General features: G+C 42.7%; 1 protein-coding gene across 14 annotated transcripts in view; it reads left to right on the top strand.

The window, feature by feature from the left end:
- Positions 1-20,392, top strand: part of LOC128695950 (G-protein coupled receptor moody) — a 284,935-nt gene that overhangs the window by 245,582 nt on the left and 18,961 nt on the right. For all 14 annotated transcript variants that reach the window (XM_070093135.1, XM_070093133.1, XM_070093134.1 and 11 more), the window contains 3 exons: positions 3,920-4,019; positions 7,267-7,402; positions 7,782-7,934. In XM_070093135.1, coding sequence (XP_069949236.1) covers positions 3,920-4,019; positions 7,267-7,402; positions 7,782-7,934 — 389 coding nt within the window. The remainder of the gene's footprint in view (positions 1-3,919; positions 4,020-7,266; positions 7,403-7,781; positions 7,935-20,392) is intronic.

The raw sequence follows: 20,392 nt of genomic DNA, 5'->3' as shown, positions 1-20,392 counted from the left end.
GGCAAGTCTCCTACCATGGGCAAGTCTCTTATCGTGAGCAAGTCTGTTAACATGGGCAAGTCTCCTAACATGGGCAAGTCTCTTAACAAGGGCAAGTCTCTTAACATGGGCAAGTCTCTTAACATGGGCAAGTCTCTTAACATGGGCAAGTCTCCTAACATGGGCAACATCTCCTAACATGGGCAAGTCTCCTAACGTGGGCAAGTCTCTTAACATGGGAAGGTCTCCTAACATGGGCAAGTCTCCTAACATGGGCAAGTCTCTTAACATGGGAAAGGCTCCTAAGATGGGCAAGTCTCTTAACATGGGCAAGTCTCTTAACATGGGCAAGTCTCCTAACATGGGTTAGTGTCTTAACATGAGCAAGTCTCTTAACATGGGCAAGTCTCCTAACATGGGCAAGTCTCTTATCGTGGGCAATTCTCTTAACATGGGCAAGTCTCCTAACATGGACAAGTCTCTTATCGTGGGCAATTCTCTTAACATGGGCAAGTCTCTTAACATGGGCAAGTCTCTTATCATGGACAAGTCTCATAACATGGGCAAGTCTCTTAACACGGGCAAGTCTCCTAACATGGGCAAATCTCTTATCATGGGCAAGTCTCATAACATGGGCAAGTCTAATAACATGGGCAAGTCTCTTAACATGGGCAAATCTCTTAACATGGGCAAGTCTCTTAACATGGGCAAGTCTCCTAACATGGGCAAGTCTCTTAACATGGGCAAGTCTCCTAACATGGGCAAGTCTCTTAACATGGGCAAGCCTCTTAACATGGGCAAGTCTAATAACGTGGGCAAGTCTCTTAACATGGGCAAGTCTCTTAACATGGGCAAGTCTCCTAACATGGGCAATCTAATAACATGGGCAAGTCTCTTATCATGGGCAAGTCTCATAACACTGGCAAGTCTAATAACATGGGCAAGTCTAACGTAGGCAAGTCTCCTAACATGGGCAAGTCTCTTAACATGGGCAAGTCTCCTAACATGGGCAAGTCTCCTAACATGGGCAAGTCTCCTAACATGGGCACGTCTCCTAACATGGGCAAGTCTCTTAACATGGGCAAGTCTCCTTACATGGGCAAGTCTCCTAACATGGGCAAGTCTCCTAACATGGGCAAGTCTCCTAACATGGGTAAGTCTCTTATCGTGGGCAAGTCTGTTAACATGGGCAAGTTTCCTAACATGAGCAAGTCTCCTACCATGGGCAAGTCTCCTAACATGGGCAAGTCTCCTAACATGGGCAAATCTCCTAACATGGGCAAGTCTCTTAACATGGGCAAGTCTCCTAACATGGGCAAGTCTCCTAACATGGGCAAGTCTCCTAACATGGGCAAGTCTCCTAACATGGGCAAGTCTAATAACATGGGCAAGTCTCTTATCATGGGCAAGTCTCATAGCACTGGCAAGTCTAATAACATGGGCAAGTCTCTTATCATGGGCAAGTCTCATAACTTTGGCAAGTCTAATAACATGGGCAAGTCTCCTAACATTGGCAAGTCTCCTAACGTTGGCAAGTCTCCTAACATGGGCAAGTCTCTTATCATGGGCAAGTCTCCTAACATGGGTAAGTCTCTTAACATGGGCAAGTCTAATAACATGGGCAAGTCTACTAACACCTCCTGCCCCATTTACCTACAAACAGTAAATTGAAACGTGGGAGTTAGTCGACAGATGTGGGTGGCATCCTGGGGGGGAGACCTAAACAAAAAGAGACCTTAATTGTATCCATAGTGTACTCTGAGTGTCCATAGTGTACTCTGAGCTTCCCTTTTTTCCTGGAGATTTTAATGTCACACTCTGTTAACATGATGGATTTCCTGTCATTCTATCCTGTCATACTAGGAGGCCTGGTCACAGACCGGGCCGCGGGGGCGTTGACCCCCGGAACTCTCTCCAGGTAAACTCCAGGTATAGATGATTTTCCTGTCATGTTTTGCTACATAGATGCTTTTCCTAATATACTCTTACAATTACATGGTTTTCCTGGCATTTTGTATCACATTGATGGTTTTCCTGTCATACTCTGCCACATAGATGGTTTTCCTGTCATACTCTGCCACATAGATGGTTTTCCTGTCATACTCTGCCACATAGATGGTTTTCCTGTCATACTCTGCCACATAGATGGTTTTCCTGTCATACTCTGCCACATAGATGGTTTTCCTGTCATACTCTGCCAAATAGATGGTTTTCTTGTCATACCCTGTTATATTGATGGTTTTCCCTGTCATACTTTGTCATACTGATGGTTTTCCGAACATATTCTGTCACGTCGTAGTCTTCCTGGCATACTCTATGACATAGTTGGTTTTCCTGACATACTGTCACATGATGGTTCATAAGAACGCAAGAACATAAGAAAGAAGGAACACTGCAACAGGCCTATTGACCCATGCGGAGCAGGTCCATGTCCCCCCCCCGGATTAGCCCAATGACCCCCCCGGATTAGTCCAATGAGCCCCCCCGGATTAGCCCCATGACTTTTTCCCCCGGATTAGCCCAATGACCCACCCAATCTGGTTACCTCCACTCAAGGAAGGAGCACTGCACCAGACCCAGCAACACAAGCTAGTCAGGTGCAACTCACAGCCACCTACACCCACTCATGTATTTATCTAACCTATTTTTAAAACTACACAACGTTTTAGCCTGAATAACTGTACTCGGGAGTTTGTTCCACTCATCCACGACTCTATTACCAAACCAGTGCTTTCCTATATCCTTCCTGAATCTGAATTTTTCCATCTTGAAACCATTGCTACGAGTCCTGCCTTGGCTGGACTCGCAGCATACTATGTCACGTAGACGGTTTTCCTGTCATACTCTATGACATGGATGGTTTTCCTGTCATATTCCGTCACATAAGATGCTTTTCTGTCATATACCATCACAGAGCAACGAATTCTCTCAGCTTGTGTCGGGAACATCGGAATGAATCTAGACAGACGAACGTGGGAGGGGTTTTTGAAGCACTAAATAAGTTAGTGCTAGACAGGATGGAGAGTGGCTTTGACTCAGTCCTTGCTGTTGCATGACCCCATGAGAATATATATGTATAATGTTCGTCAGGACGGGTCCTGGCCCGGGTCTTCTCCATGTGGTGACCCGCCAGTGGCTTCTGAAGGAGTGTCGGAGTTAATACAAGTGATGTACCGTTTATAGCCCTATGGTATGGACACGGTGAGTACCGTTTACAACCTTATAGTGGGGCAGCCCTATAGACAAGGGTTTGGTAAGTCTTCGGTATAAGTGGTGTAAAAGTTTGCTACAATCGTCGTGGACGCCCTCTAACTGGGGTACAACACATCTTGAGTTCAAGTGGTATCAGGGTTGGTGTCCTTCCTGAAATGAGGCTTATTTAAACTCTCAAAAGCTCTGCTCCAGCCGAGCCACTCCTGGTACCCAGGCAGCAGCCCGAGTACCAGAGAGACTCGAGAGATTCTCTAGAGGTGGACCTCATGAGTTTGATTACGACAGAAGTGGCAGAAGTCAGATTGTAAACTGCGAGAGGGTGGTAGTAGTAGTAGTAGTAGTAATAATAATACAACTTTGGTGAGATGCGTTGGGCTTGAGAAGGATCTGTCAACATCATGTTACAGTGGTCTCCTGAATGGGTAATGTCCTGTTGATTAGCAATTTGGATATAGTGTAACTTCTGGATTTATGACGGATAGTGTTACTGGCAGCTATCATGGCAGCCTCTACACATTTTCTCCACATCCTGTCGTTATCACTATTCTATTTTTCTTATGCAGAGTGTTAATGAATCTGTCGCTTTTCTTTTTCTTTATATATTCTTACCCCAAGTTTTTATCCTTGTTAAATTCTTTCTCACAAATATAGAAAAGGTAGATCTGCTGCGTGAATTTATCCAAGTGTAGTTGATTTTGACGTTGATTTTGTGGACTTTTCTCTACAGGTCTGAGAAGCGCATGAGGCAGCACAGTAACCGTGGCATGAACGGTGCAGCTCCAGCTACTGGACCCTCCCTCCAGGCACAGCACCGTGTCACCACTAAGGTAGTTTCACCACCATCACCATAACCATACCACCACCACCATAGTACTACAATCACTTCCACCACCACCATACCACCACCACCACCACCACCATCACTACCACCATCACCACCACGAGCATCACTACCACCATCACCACCACCACTACTACGACTACTACTACTACTACTACCACCACCACCACCATACCACCACCACCATCACCACCACTACCACCACCACCATACCACCACCACCATCACTACCACCATCACCACCACCACCACCACCACCACCACCACCACCACTACTACGACTACTACTACCACCACCACCACCATACCACCATCACTACCACCACCAACATACCACAACCATACCACCACCATACCACCACCACGATATCACCATCATACCACCACCATACAACCACCACCATACCACCACTACCACCACCACCACCACAATACCACCACCACCACAATACCACCACCACAATACCACCACCATACGACCACCACCACCATACGACCACCACCATACGACCACCACCATATCACCACCACCACTACCACTACAATCACCATACGACCACCACCATATCACCACCATACGACCACCACCATATCACCACCACCACTACCACCACAATCACCATACTATCACCATACTATCACCATACCACCACCATCATTCCACCATCACAACCACCATACACCACCACACCACCACCATACTACCACCATACCACCACCACCACCACCACCACTACCACAACCACCATCACTACCACCACCACCATCACTACCACCACCACCATCACCACAACCATACCACCACCATACCACCACCACCCCATACCACCATCACCACCATCCCCACCACTACCACCACCATCACCACCACCACCATCACCACAGCCATACCACCACCATACCACCACCACCATACCACCACCATCCCCACCACTACCATACCACCACCACCACCATCCCCACCACTACCACCACCATTACTAACACCACCACCATACCACCACCATACCACCATACCACCACCACCACCACCATGCCACCACCACCACCATAACACCACCACCACCATAACACCACCACCACCACCACCATCCCCACCACTACCACCACCATACCACCACCACCACCACCATCCCCACCACTACCACCACCATCACCACCACCATACCACCACCATACCACCACCACCACCACCATACTACCACCACCACCACCATCCCCACCACTACCACTACCACCACCACCATACCACCACCACCACCACCATCCCCACCACTACCACTACCACCACCACCACCACCATCCCCACCACTACCACTACCACCACCACCATACCACCACCACCACCACCATCCCCACCACTACCACTACCACCACCACTACCACTACCACCACCACCACCACCATCCCCACCACTACCACCACCACCACCATCACCATACTACCACCACCACCACCATCCCCACCACTACCACTACCACCACCACCATACCACCACCACCACCACCATCCCCACCACTACGACGACCACCACCATTACCACCACTACCACACCACCACCATCCCCACCACTACCACTACCACCACCACCATACCACCACCACCACCACCATCCCCACCACTACCACTACCACCACCACCACCACCATCCCCACCACTACCACTACCACCACCACCATACCACCACCACCACCACCATCCCCACCACTACCACTACCACCACCACCACCACCATCCCCACCACCACCACCACCATCCCCACCACTACCACTACCACCACCACCATACCACCACCACCACCACCACCATCCCCACCACTACCACTACCACCACCACTACCACCATCACCACAACAATACCACCTCCATGTTTTTTCTAACCCCGTCATGATGCCTCATTAAGCTTTTGTATATTACACGTCTTCCATTGATCTCTTTCTTGAACTGTACTCATGTCAGGATGTTAATACCAGTTTGAAGAGCTCCTTAATTCAGTATTAGCACAATTAGCTGTCTTACGACTCTCTCTTACAAGTTTTTTACGACTGTCTTACAAGTGTCTTACGACTGTCTCCTGTTTTTCCAGTTTCTGGAAGCCACAAGTAGTCGCTGTCTGTTTCATGTGCTCTATTACATGATCACTGCTGAGAGACTGCTTGCCTCATATTCTTCTTTTCTCACTGTTCTTCTCTGCATTGGACTGAAGAAGCCATTGTCTGGCGAAACTTTTCCTCAGTAAAGATTCCCAAATGTTACTTAAGTGTCTCATTCAGTGTGTAAGCTCACAAAACTCTTCTTTCTCGACCCCATATAGTTTGCCATTCGTGTCTCTTGGTCCTCGTTGAGGTACTAGTTTCCCCAGACAATTCCCTAGACTATTCAATTCTCCTGTACTCACTGTAACTCATCTAATAACCATATGAACTATGTATTATTGCCTTACTAATCTTTAGTTAATCTTTAAGTTTGCCCGAAATGCTCTGCATACAAAGGGGCTTTTGGCCTGTACACACAACTATTATATTCCACTGTACAACCATCTTAGTCTTAATCTTAATCCTAGTAGTTCCTAGTACTGCTTTTTTTTACATTATGGCTAATGGAAATCTTGTTGTTATAGTTGTTGTGATGCCTGAGTCAGCTGTAAACATCACAGTCATGATTGTTAATGGTTACAGACGCAGCTAATGTGACATTTTATTGTGACAATGTTTCGCTCTCCAGGAGCTTTGTCAAGCCGTAACGACCTGAGAAAGCTCCTGGAAAGCAAAATGTTACATTAATTGCATCTTTGTCCATTTACCTAACATTGTATCGTAATTCTACCATTATTAATGAATGATTTAGGTTCTCCTGCGTCGCCCCTTCCTATTTTCGCAATTTGTATGTGTGTTAAAAATTCTTTTTTTTTCATTTATCAAATGAAACCAACTATTTTTTTGCGAAAGTAAATACTGCATAACTTATGAGAAGATATTTCAAAGTCCATTTCTTAGAGTCAAGTACAACAAACCAGGTCTGTGATATATTCTCCAGCCATTTCTTACTTACTGAAGACTTTACCCACCCATTCTGACTCCTGAATCCACCAACTGACATTGTGCCTTCTGCTTTTTTCATTTTGATTTTGCCTGGTAATCACCACATCAACACTCTTGTCCTGTCATGGCGTCCTATTTCACTCTTACGATGTTGTCTCTCCCGACGCCTTACCTATAGCTGTTACCTCACCAGGGAGAACGTGAAGCACGTCGTCGCAGGAACGAGTGGAGGATAACTAAGATGGTTCTCATCATCTTCATCGCCTTCCTCGTCACCTACCTGCCCATCACCCTTGTCAAGAACCTGGACAAGAAGGTCGACTATCCAGGTGAGCTCAGAAATCAGGGATAAGGTAAACACGGAACATAAAATTTCAGTAGCACTGTAATACCTGGAGCAAGTTAAAACAAGGATCAAGGAAATGATTAGGTACTAGGTAAAAGTTGGGACCAGGTGAAAGCAGGAACTAGGCGAAAGCTGGGACTGTTGGAAGTTCATCTCATCTATTTCATTGGCCACCATTGTAAGTGACTGTTGGAGGTTCATCTCAGTGTGTGTGTGTGTGTGTGTGTTTATACTCACTTTTTCTATGGTTATAAGGGAACGAGCCTATGCTCCTAGCTCACTCACTCCTAGTCTCGTGAGCCATATCATACGTATTCATAAAACCACGTATGTGCTGTAACAAAGGTGTTTGTGTGGGCCAGGTCTACACGTGCTGGGTTATGTTCTCATCTACATCTCTGCCTGCATCAACCCCGTCATCTACGTGATTATGAACAGGCAGTACCGCCAGGCTTACAAGACTGTGTTGCTGTGCCGGCGACCTCGCCTGCCCTCCCTCACTTCCTCACACACAGGTGAGTAATATATTCCAGGGAAACATAGCTAGCTGCTCTTCCCACTACACTTATCATGTAGAGTAGGGTAGCAGCACGCTGCTAATGTATTCAAGTTCTGTTTAATTGAAAGGAAGTGAGTATCACTCTCTCTCTCTCTCTCTCTCTCTCTCTCTCTCTCTCTCTCTCTCTCTCTCTCTCTCTCTCTCTCTCTCTCTCCCAAGCACACATCCAAAGAAGTACCCAAAAACACACACTTGCACGCACATAAATACACACACATACTCAAACATACTCACCCTCATACACACACAGACGCACACACAGACACACACACAGACACACACACACAGAGTAATTTTCGAGGCAGAATCAACCCGAACCATGATCCTGCAGGAGAAAGCACGGCTGAGAGGCAAGCAGGAGTTCCGGAGTGTGTACCTCGATCGAGACAGAACACAGGACGAAAGGAAGACAATGAAAGAGAGAGTTCAAAAACGAAAGGAGAAATGGGAGGAAATGAAAAAGGAGAGCAGAATAATCCAGGATCAAATGGAGGACAAGCGCACCCCCCAGAAACACCTGCAGAATGACTCCAGCCACGACACCCCCAAGGCAACTTGAACAATCCAATCCAAACCAACCATCACACACCGATCCCTCTGTTTCCACCCCCCGCACCACAGTTACAGTATTAGAACAGAAGTTGAAGGTTTGGTATACAAATGCAGATGGATTAACGAATAAACATGAGGAATGGCAAGAAAGAATCAATGAGAAGTCCCCAGACATCATAGCAGTTACAGAAACAAAACTCATGGAGACAATAACAGATGCAATCTTCCCACCAGGATACCAGATCATAAGGAGAGATAGAAGGGGCAGGGGGGGAGGTGGGGTTGCTCTGCTCGTAAAAAACAGATGGAAATTCGAGAAAATGAAAGGAATAGATGAGACGGGAGAAAGAGACTACATAGCAGGTACACTTCAGTCTGGGGAACACAAAGTGGTCATTGCAGTGATGTATAATCCACCACAGAACTGCAGGAGGCCAAGAGAGGAATATGAAGAGAGCAACAGAGCAATGGTGGACACACTTGCTGAGGTGGCAAGAAGAGCTCACTCCAGCAGAGCAAAGTTGCTGGTTATGGGGGATTTCAACCACAGGGAGATTGACTGGGAAAACCTGGAGCCACATGGGGGTCCCGAAACATGGAGAGCCAGGATGTTGGACGTGGTGCTGGAAAACCTCATGCACCAACATGTTAAGGACACTACCAGAGTGAGAGGGGAGGATGAACCAGCAAGATTGGACCTTGTGTTCACCCTGGGCAGCTCAGATATTGAGGACATCAAGTATGAGAGTCCCCTAGGAGCTAGCGACCACGTGGTTCTGTGCTTTGAATACATAGTAGAGCTGCAAGCGGAGAGAATAACAGGAGTTGAATGGGAAAAGCCTGACTATAAAAGAGGGGACTACATAGGGTTGAAGAACTTCCTGCGGGAGGTCCAGTGGGACAGAGAACTGGCAGGAAAGCCAGTAAATGAAATGATGGAATATGTAACAACAAAATGCAAGGAGGCAGTGGAAAGGTTTATTTCCAAGGGCAACAGTAACAACGGGAAGACCAGAACGAGCCCCTGGTTTACCCGACGGTGTAAGGAGGCAAAAACAAAATGCAATAGAGAATGGAAAAAGTACAGAAGGCAGAGAACACACGAAAATAGGGAGATCAGTCACAGAGCCAGGAATGAGTATGCACAGGTAAGGAGGGAGGCCCAGCGACAGTATGAAAATGACATAGCATCGAGAATCAAGACTGACCCGAAACTGTTGTATAGCCACATCAGGAGGAAGACAACAGTCAAAGACCAGGTGATCAGATTAAGGACAGAAGGTGGAGAACTCACAAGAAATGATCAGGAGGTATGTGAGGAGCTGAACAGGAGATTTAAGGAAGTTTTTACAGTAGAGACAGGAAGGGCTGTGGGAAGACAGCACAGAAGGGAACATCAAGAGGGAATATACCAACAAGTGTTGGATGACATACGAACAACTGAGGAGGAGGTGAAGAAGCTCTTAAGTGACCTTAACACCTCAAAGGCGATGGGACCGGACAACATCTCCCCATGGGTCCTTAGAGAAGGAGCAGAGATGCTGTGCGTGCCTCTAACCACAATCTTCAACACATCCCTTGAAACTGGGCAACTAACTGAGAAATGGAAGACAGCTAATGTAGTCCCCATATTTAAGAAAGGAAACAGAAACGAGGCACTAAACTACAGACCTGTGTCTCTGACATGTATTGTGTGCAAAGTCATGGAGAAGATTATCAGGAGGAGAGTGGTCGAACACCTGGAAAGGAACAAGATTATAAATGAAAACCAGCATGGGTTCATGGAAGGCAAATCTTGTATCACAAACCTCCTGGAGTTTTATGACAAGGTAACAGAAGTAAGACACGAGAGAGAGGGGTGGGTAGATTGCGTTTTCCTAGACTGCAGGAAGGCCTTGGACACAGTTCCCCACAAGAGATTAGTGCAGAAGCTGGAGGATCAGGTGCACGTAAAAGGGAGGGCACTGCAATGGATAAGGGAATACCTGACAGGGAGGCAGCAACGAGTCATGGTACGTGAAGAGGTATCACAGTGGGCGCCTGTTACGAGCGGGGTCCCACAGGGGTCAGTTCTAGGACCAGTGCTATTTTTGATATATGTGAACGACATGATGGAAGGAATAGACTCTGAAGTGTCCCTGTTCGCAGATGACGTGAAGTTGATGAGAAGAATTAAATCGGACGAGGATGAGGCAGGACTGCAAAGAGACCTGGACAGGCTGGACATGTGGTCCAGCAACTGGCTTCTCGAATTCAACCCAGCCAAATGCAAAGTCATGAAGATTGGGGAGGGGCAAAGAAGACCGCAGACAGAGTATAGGCTAGGTGGACAAAGACTACAGACCTCACTCAGGGAGAAAGACCTTGGGGTGACCATAACACCGAGCACATCACCGGAGGCACACATCAACCAAATAACCGCTGCAGCATACGGGCGCCTGGCAAACCTGAGAATAGCGTTCCGATACCTTAATAAGGAATCGTTCAAGACACTGTACACTGTGTATGTTAGGCCCATACTGGAGTATGCAGCACCAGTCTGGAACCCACACTTGGTCAAGCACGTCAAGAAGTTAGAGAAAGTACAAAGGTTTGCAACAAGGCTAGTCCCAGAGCTCAAGGGAATGTCGTACGAGGAAAAGTTAAGGGAAATCGGACTGACGACACTGGAGGACAGAAGGGTCAGGGGAGACATGATAACGACAGACAAGATACTGCGGGGAATAGACAAGGTGGACAGAGATAGGATGTTCCAGAGAGGGGACACAGGGACAAGGGGTCACAACTGGAAGCTGAATACTCAGACGAGTCACAGGGACGTTAGGAAGTATTTCTTCAGTCATAGAGTTGTCAGCAAGTGGAATAGCCTAGCAAGTGAAGTAGTGGAGGCAGGAACCATACATAGTTTTAAGAAGAGGTATGACAAAGCTCAGGAAGCAGAGAGAGAGAGGATCCAGTAGCGATCAGTGAAGAGGCGGGGCCAGGAGCTGAGTCTCGACCCCTGCAACCACAATTAGGTGAGTACAATTAGGTGAGTACACAGACACACACACAGACACAGACCCACACACAGACACACACACAGACACACACAGACACACACACACAGACACACACACACAGACACACACACAGACACACACACAGAACTACAAAGGGATCTGGACAGGCTGCAGACCTGGTCCAGCAATTGGCTCCTGGAGTTCAATCCCACCAAGTGCAAAGTCATGAAGATTGGGGAAGGGCAAAGAAGACCGCAGACGGAGTACAGTCTAGGGGGCCAGAGACTAAAAACCTCACTCAAGGAAAAAGATCTTAGGGTGAGTATAACACCAGGCACATCTCCTGAAGCGCACATCAACCAAATAACTGCTGCAGCATATGGGCGCCTAGCAAACCTCAGAACAGCATTCCGACATCTTAATAAGGAATCATTCAGGACCCTGTACACCGTGTACGTTAGGCCCATATTGGAGTATGCGGCACCAGTTTGGAACCCACACCTAGCCAAGCACGTAAAGAAACTAGAGAAAGTGCAAAGGTTTGCAACAAGACTAGTCCCAGAGCTAAGAGGTATGTCCTACGAGGAGAGGTTAAGGGAAATCAACCTGACGACACTGGAGGACAGGAGAGATAGGGGGGACATGATAACGACATACAAAATACTGAGAGGAATTGACAAGGTGGACAAAGACAGGATGTTCCAGAGATTGGACACAGTAACAAGGGGACACAGTTGGAAGCTGAAGACACAGATGAATCACAGGGATGTTAGGAAGTATTTCTTCAGCCACAGAGTAGTCAGTAAGTGGAATAGTTTGGGAAGTGATGTAGTGGAGGCAGGATCCATACATAGCTTTAAGCAGAGGTATGATAAAGCTCACGGCTCAGGGAGAGTAACCTAGTAGCGATCAGTGAAGAGGCGGGGCCAGGAGCTCGGACTCGACCTCCGCAACCTCAAATAGGTGAGTACACACACACTACCACACACACTACCACACACACTACCACACACACACACACACACACACACACACACACACACACACACACACACACACACACACACACACACACACACACACACACACACACACACACACAAAATTTTAACTAACACACACACACACACACACACACACACACACACACACACACACACACACTCATATACAACAGGCCTAGTGTCGAATCGACATGTGCCTAGGACAAAATGGTAACTAACACACGTCGTCGTAAGCTCCTCTCTCCTATGTGCGGGTTATTTGTGTATTGGTGACGACTGGACATAGAGATATGTCGCTACTTGTGTAATAAATCACCTCAGGTTAGGTAAGATTCGTCAGGAAACAGGACAAGTGTTTGCTGACGTGGGTCGTAGCCATAGGATGACCTGCCACTGAAACATTTGGTCATCTGACCGAGGCCTTTCACTGGCTTACCGATCCACCTCTTGAAAAATTAATGTCAAGATGTGCTTTAAAATTAATAATCATGGGAGAAAACGTAATGTTATGAGGCCCCTCATAGCGAAGTCAACTGCAAGTCTTTTTCTATAGAACTTTCCTCCACAACAACAGTCTGTTTGATCAAATATAGCTCTAGTTCCTCTAAGAGTTTATAAGGGATTAGGAGTGTTCCTCATCCCATTAGTAATACATCAAGACTGTTCGCACAAGTTGCTACAGATGAGACGCTCATCCTCTTACCCCCCCCGTCTCTCTCTCTCTCTCTCTCTCTCTCTCTCTCTCTCTCTCTCTCTCTCTCTCTCTAAGCACCTCACCAAAAGCCTTCATTACCTGGAGCTGGCCGGGTTGACCCAGTGAGGTCTTCTGATCTCTCCATTAAGAGGAAGTCATCCTGGCTACTAACCTCTTGGCTCATTACCACTAAGCTCCCAAGATGTGCTCTCAGTATACGCTCTCCACCTGCCTATTTCCTTGCCACACATTATTATTATTATTATTATTATTATTATTATTATTATTATTATTATTATTATTATTATTACTATTGCCTTTATTATTTTTATTTTCATCATTATTATATAGGTAATGTTGTGGCAAAGGTGTTACCGTAGCTCACCTCGCTCCAGTGCCTGACACCCGAGGCTTACTGCTCAGAAATGGCGGGTCATTAATTATTACAGAGTAGTCATGGGAAAGCACAAAACCCATAGAGGTTACACAGGATTCAGTGAATGGAAGTTTGGGTTTGATCCAAGGAATGGTAGGGTAGCCCCAGTTCCTAATATTAAAGGTCCTTCATCAACAACAAGTAATTCCCCGTTGAAAGGTTATAAAGTATTCTGCCTGAATTCTGCAAAATGGTCAGAAGCCAGAATTTTCATTTCTGTTCATCTTGGCTGGAAAGAAATATCTTAGACTCGGCAATTATTAAACATAACCTTTCACTATATAATAATAGTTTGGGACTGTTCAAACTTGATTCATTTATAATTGAAGCTCTTGTAGTTAACTGGATCTTTTAAAAATAATTTGGACTGTCTTAAATGCTGTAATTGTACCTGGATAAACTGACATTAACAATGATACCCTAAGCCAAAAATTAATGTTTTGATTTCTGCTTGCCTGCTAACTCTTTTTGTTAGAGTGACAATTTGACTATTGTCTCCTAAAGAGACATTTCAATAGCCGTGGAAGTTTCCATAATAATGAATAAGTTTCTCACAATAAATTCCAAAAGAATACATTCCTGACCTGCACGGACTCCTTATTCCTTCTTCAGCACTGCAAACCCTTGAAAAAGTGTTGGATCCAACACAAAACCTAGAGCTATCATTCAACTTCCCCTGTGGTTGCTTTGCACTTGTCATAGCTTGTCCATGATTATTGTATATATATATATATATATATATATATATATATATATATATATATATATATATATATATATATATATATATATATATATATATATATATATATATATATATATATGCAAAAACAACCACTGTGAAAGAATAGAGAAGTTCCAAGCGCTTTCGTGACTACTCACATTATCAAGGAACAATGAAAGTAAAGCATCAAAGGAAGGTATATAAAGGGGTAGCCCACACCTCACTATCAGATCCCACAACAACGAAACACCTGACGCGAGACAGCAGGCCCGCCGGCCGGACTAGACAGGTCCTTAATACAGCCCACCAACAAACTATTCTACCCAAGAAATAAGAAATTTAAAAAATTATTATTTGTCCAATGTATTATTAAATTCTTCCCAAATTCTATTAATATAAATGGATCTAATTTACATAAACCAAAGGAAATATTCATATTATTGTGAAAACTGCTTTTTATGAAACAAGATTCAATTATATTCCTGTCGACCATGGACTTGCTTGATACTACTTTCTCAACTTTTTGAAAATCAATTGGATGGTTAAAATCTCTTACATGAATAAATAGAGCATTGGAATCTTGTCCAGTTCTAATGCTATATTTATGTTGTTTTAATCTTAGTTCGAGATTTTTACCAGTTTGACCGTAATAAACTTTATCGCAAATTTTACAAGGAATCTTATAGACACATCCATCAGCATTTTGGGGGGAATTCTTTATCAAAAGTTTTTTTACTGTATCAAGATTTTTGAATACAACTTTAATATTAAAAGTCTTAAGAAGAGAAAGCATATCAACCAAGCTTTCATGGTAAGGGAGAACCAACATATTTTTAGTTGAATAAGGCTGGTTGTCCCTTTTTGGATTGTAAAAAGTATTTCTAGCAACTTTAAAAGATTTATCAATAACATTTCTTGGGTATTTCAAATCATTACCTATTTCATAAATTATGGATATTTCCTCATCTATGAACTCAGGACTACAAATTCGTAAAGCTCTCAAAAACATTGATGAGAAAACAGACAGTTTGACTTTATCTTGATGGGAAGAATAGTAGTGGACATAGGAACAGTTATTTGTAGGTTTACTCTAAATTTTAAATTTGAATTCATTATTACCCTTAATAATTAAAACATCTAGAAAAGGCAATGAGTTATTTTCTTCAAATTCAACAGTAAAATTTATAGAATGGGCTAAGCTATATAATTTGCCAAGGAAATGGTATATATCTACATTTTTGGGCATAAGACACAAAATATCATCAACATATCTGAACCATTTAGCTCTATTAGGGAGGATTGTGTTAAGCAGCCTTGTTTCAAAAAATTCCATGTATAGGTTACTAAGAATAGGTGAAAGAGGATTTCTCATTGCCATACCAAACTTCTGAGTGTAAAACTTATCATTAAATACAAATTTTGCATCAACAATGCAAAGTTTAATAAGTTTAATGATAGTAGAAACTGGCAATGGTAAATCATAATTAAGGAGTTCTTCAGATAAGAAACTTAATAAATCATCAACAGGAACTTTCGTAAACAATGAAGTAACATCAAAACTAACCATGTTAAAATCATTTAAGTCAGTCAAGGAGCTTAATTTATCATCTAAATCTATGTTGTTTTTAACATTAAAGTTAGAAATTTTGCCAACACTAGGGCTCAAAATATCAAGCCATTTGGATAATTTATATGAAACTGATCCTATGGAGCTAATAATTGGTCTGACTGGATTCCCTGGTTTGTGTGTTTTTATTAGTCCATACATGTAAGGTAAAGATGGATTAGTGGAAGTAAATTGTTTGACTAATTCATCTTTGCCTTTCAGTAGAAGTTTTATTGTTTTATTGAAATTGCTGTTAACGGTTTCTAGGGGATTTTTTCTAAGTTTAGAATAGGTTTCAGTTTAACCATAATAAACTTTATCACATTTTTTACAAAAAATGTAGACACAGCTATCAGCATTTTGGGGGGAATATTTAATCAAAAGTTTTTTTTTTTTTTTTACTGTATTGAGATTTTTATATACAACTTTGATTTTAAAATTCTTAAGTAGAGAAGTTGTATCAAGAAAGTTTTCATGGTAAGGGAGAACCAATATATTTTTAGTTTAATGAGATTGTTTGTCCTTTTTTTGAACTGTAAAATGCATTTCTAGCAGTTTTAAAAGATTTGTCAATTAGCTGTTTAGGTTTTTTGGATCATTAGCTATTTCATAAATCTTTATAATTTATTAAGTTTGCAATCTGAAGAACATGTTAATTACTATTTACCATTAAACTCTGTATTGTTGATGCAAAGTTTGTGTTTAATGGCGAATTTTACACTCAAAAGTTTGGTATGGCAATGGGAAATCCTCTCTCACCTGTTGTTAGCAGTTATATATGGAATACCCTGAAACAAGATTGCTTAACAAAATCCTTCCCAGTAGAGCTATGTGGTACAGATATGTTGATGATGTTTTATATATTATGCCTAAGAATATAGATATAAACCATTTCCTTGTTAAATTAAATACTCTAGTTCATTCCATAAATTTTACTGTTGAGTTTCAGCAAAATAACTCTACATTTTCCATATGTTTTAATTATTAAGAGTAACAATGATTTTAAATTTAAAATTTACAGAAAACCAACAAATAACTGTTCTTATGCCCACTATTATTCTTAACATCAAGATAGAATTAAACTTTTTGTATTCTCATTATTGTTTTGAGTTTTGCACATTTGCAGTCCAGAGTTCATAGATAAAGAAATCTTGAAGATTTATGAAATAGCTAATGATCTAAAATATCCAAAACAATTGGCAAATCTTTTAAAACTGATAGAAATACTTTTTACACTCAAAAAAGGAGAAATAACCTTATTCAACTAAAAATATATTGGTTCTCCCTCACCTTGAAAACTTGGTTGAAATACCTTCTCTACTTAAGAATTTTAATATCAAAGTTGTATTTAAAAATATTGATATAGTAAAAAATTTATGATTAAAATTTCCCCAAAACACGCGGATGAGTGTGTCTATAAGATTCCTTGTAAAAAATGTGACAAAATTTATTACTGTCAAACTGGCAACAATCTTGAACTAAAATTACAACAATATATATATATAGCATTAGAACTGGACAAGAATCTAATGTTCTATTTATTCATGTGAGAAATTTTAACCATCCAGTTGATTTTCAGAAGGCCAAAAAAAGTGTATCAAAGTTCATAAAAAATAGTTTTGAAATTAATATGAACACTAGTTCAGGACTATACAAATTCGACTCATTCATAATTAATAACATTTGGGAAGAATTTAAGATATATTTGACAAGTTAAAATCTTAAAGTTCGGGTAGAATATAAGTTGTGTCTGACAGGTCCTTGACCACCTCACTCGCATCATCATAAAAGGTTCAGGTGTTGTATGTTGACTGTGAAGTGTAATCTCACTTTTATATGCCTTCTCCTAATCTTTAATTTTTATAGTTCCTTGACAATGTGAGAAATCACAAAAGCACTTGGACGTTCACTATTCTTTTCACAGTGGTTGTTCTGCATATTGTGACATCACCTGTTTACTGTGATGATTATATATATATATATATATATATATATATATATATATATATATATATATATATATATATATATATATATATATATATATATATATATATATATATATATGTCGTGCCGAATAAGTAAAATTGATCACTCATTAACTCATTTAAAATTAAGTCCTTTCCAAAATTTCTCTTATACATTTAAAGATATATTTTTTTCATTTATGTTAATGCAAAAATTAATAATTTTGTACCAAAAGAACCTTAGAAAGCTTACCTAACCTTATTATCACAAGCGCATTTTAATTTAGATTAATCCAACTGTATATATTTTAGAAAAGTTTACAATAATTTCATAATAAACAAACACAATGAAATATATTTTATTCGTTAGGTTCAAAATGATTTTTGTGAAATTATTGCATACACAAATTTTTGCTTGCCTTATTCGTCAAGAAGATCGTTGCTATTTAAGCCAAAATCGCAAGTTTTACCTATTCGGCACGATATATATATATATATATATATATATATATATATATATATATATATATATATATATATATATATATATATATATATATATATATATTGTGTGTGTGTGTGTACTCACCCATTTGCGGTTGCAGGGGTTGAGACTGTGTGTGTGTGTGTGTGTGTGTGTGTGTGTGTGTGTGTATCAGTGTGTGTGTGTCGTGTGTGTGTGTGTATGTGTGTGTGTGTGTGTGTGTGTAGCAGTGTGTGTGTGTGTGTGTGTGTGTAGCAGTGTGTGTGTGTGTGTGTCATGTTCGTGTGTCGTGTGTGTGTGTGTGTAGCGTGTGTGGCGTAAGTGTGTTTGTGTGTACTCACCTAGTTGTACTCACCTAGTTGTGGTTGCAGGGGATGATTCACAGCTCCTGGCCCCGCCTCTTCACTGGCCGCTTCTAGGTCACTCTTCCTGCTCCATGAGCTTTATCATACCTCTTCTTAAAGCTACGTATGAATCCTGTCTCCACTACATCACTTCCCAGACTCACTTGCTGACAACTCTGTGGCTGAAGAAATACTTCCTAACATCCCTGTGATTCATTTCAGTCTTCAGCTTCCAGTTGTGTCCCCTTGTTGCTGTGTCCCTTCTCTGGAACCTCCTATTTCTGTCCACCTTGTCTATTCCTTTCAGTATTTTATATATCGTTATCATATTCTCCCTATCTCTCCTGTCGTCTATGTGCGTGTGCGTGTCGATGTGCGTGTGTGTGTATGTGTGCGCGCGCATGTGTGTACTCACCTAATTGTGGTTGCAGGGGTCGAATCATTGCTCCTGGCCCCACCTTTTCAATGGTCGCTACTAGATCCTCTCTCTCCCTGCTCCATGAGGTTTATCAAACCTCGTATGTGTGTGTACTCACATAGTTGTATTCACCTAGTTGTGGTCGAGTCATAGCTCCTGGCCCCGCCTCTTCACTTGCCGCTACTGGGTCACTCTCCCCGAACCATGAGCTTTATCATACCTCTTCTTAAAGCTATGAATGAATCCTGCCTCCACTACATCGCTTCCCGAACTATTCCACTTCCTGACTACTCAATGACTGAAGAAATACTTCCTAACATCCCTGTGATTCATCTGTGTCTTCAACTTCCAACTGTGTTCCCTTGTTGCTGTGTCCCATCTCTGGAACATTCTGTCTCTGTACACCTTGTTAATTCCTCTCAGTATTTTATATGTCGTTATTATGTTCCCCCTATCTCTCCTGTCCTCCAGTGTCGTCAGGTTGATTTCCTTTAACCTCTCCTCGTAGGACACACCCCTTAGGTCTTCTTGCAAACATCTGCACTTTCTTTACGTGCTTGGCTAGGTGTGGGTTCCAAACTGGTGCCGCATACTCCAATATGGGCCTAACGTACACAGTGTACAGGGTCCTGAACGATTGCTTATTAAGATGTCGGAATGCTTTTCTTAGGTTTGCTAGGCGCCCATATGCTGCAGCAGTTATTTGGTTGATGTGCACCTCAGGAGATGTGCCTGGTGTTATACTCACCCCAAGATTTTTTTACTTGAGGGAGGTTTGTAGTCTCTGGCCCCCCCTAGACTGTACTCCGTCTGCAGTCTTCTTTGCCCTTCCCCAATCTTCATGACTTTGCACTTGGTGGGGTTGAACTCCAGGAGCCAATTGCTGGACCAGGCCTGCAGCCTGTCAGATCCCTTTGTAGTTCTGCCTGGTACTCGTTCGATTGAATTCTCATCAACTTCACATCATCGGCAAACAGCGACACTTCGGAGTCTATGCTTTCCGTCATGTCGTTCACAAATACCAGAAACAGCACTGGTCCTAGGACTGACCCCTGTGGAAGCCCACTCGTCACAGGCGCCCACTCTGACACCTCACCACGTACCATGACTCGCGCTGCTGTCTTCCTGTCAAATATTCCCTGATCCAGTGTAGTGCCTTCCCTGATATCCCTGCCTGGTCCTC

This window comes from Cherax quadricarinatus, chromosome 41 (genome assembly GCF_038502225.1).
Source record: "Cherax quadricarinatus isolate ZL_2023a chromosome 41, ASM3850222v1, whole genome shotgun sequence".
NCBI classification, from domain to species: Eukaryota; Metazoa; Arthropoda; class Malacostraca; order Decapoda; family Parastacidae; genus Cherax; species Cherax quadricarinatus.
Note: the sequence above shows the minus strand (reverse complement) of the source record. Positions and strands in the feature narration are given on the sequence as shown.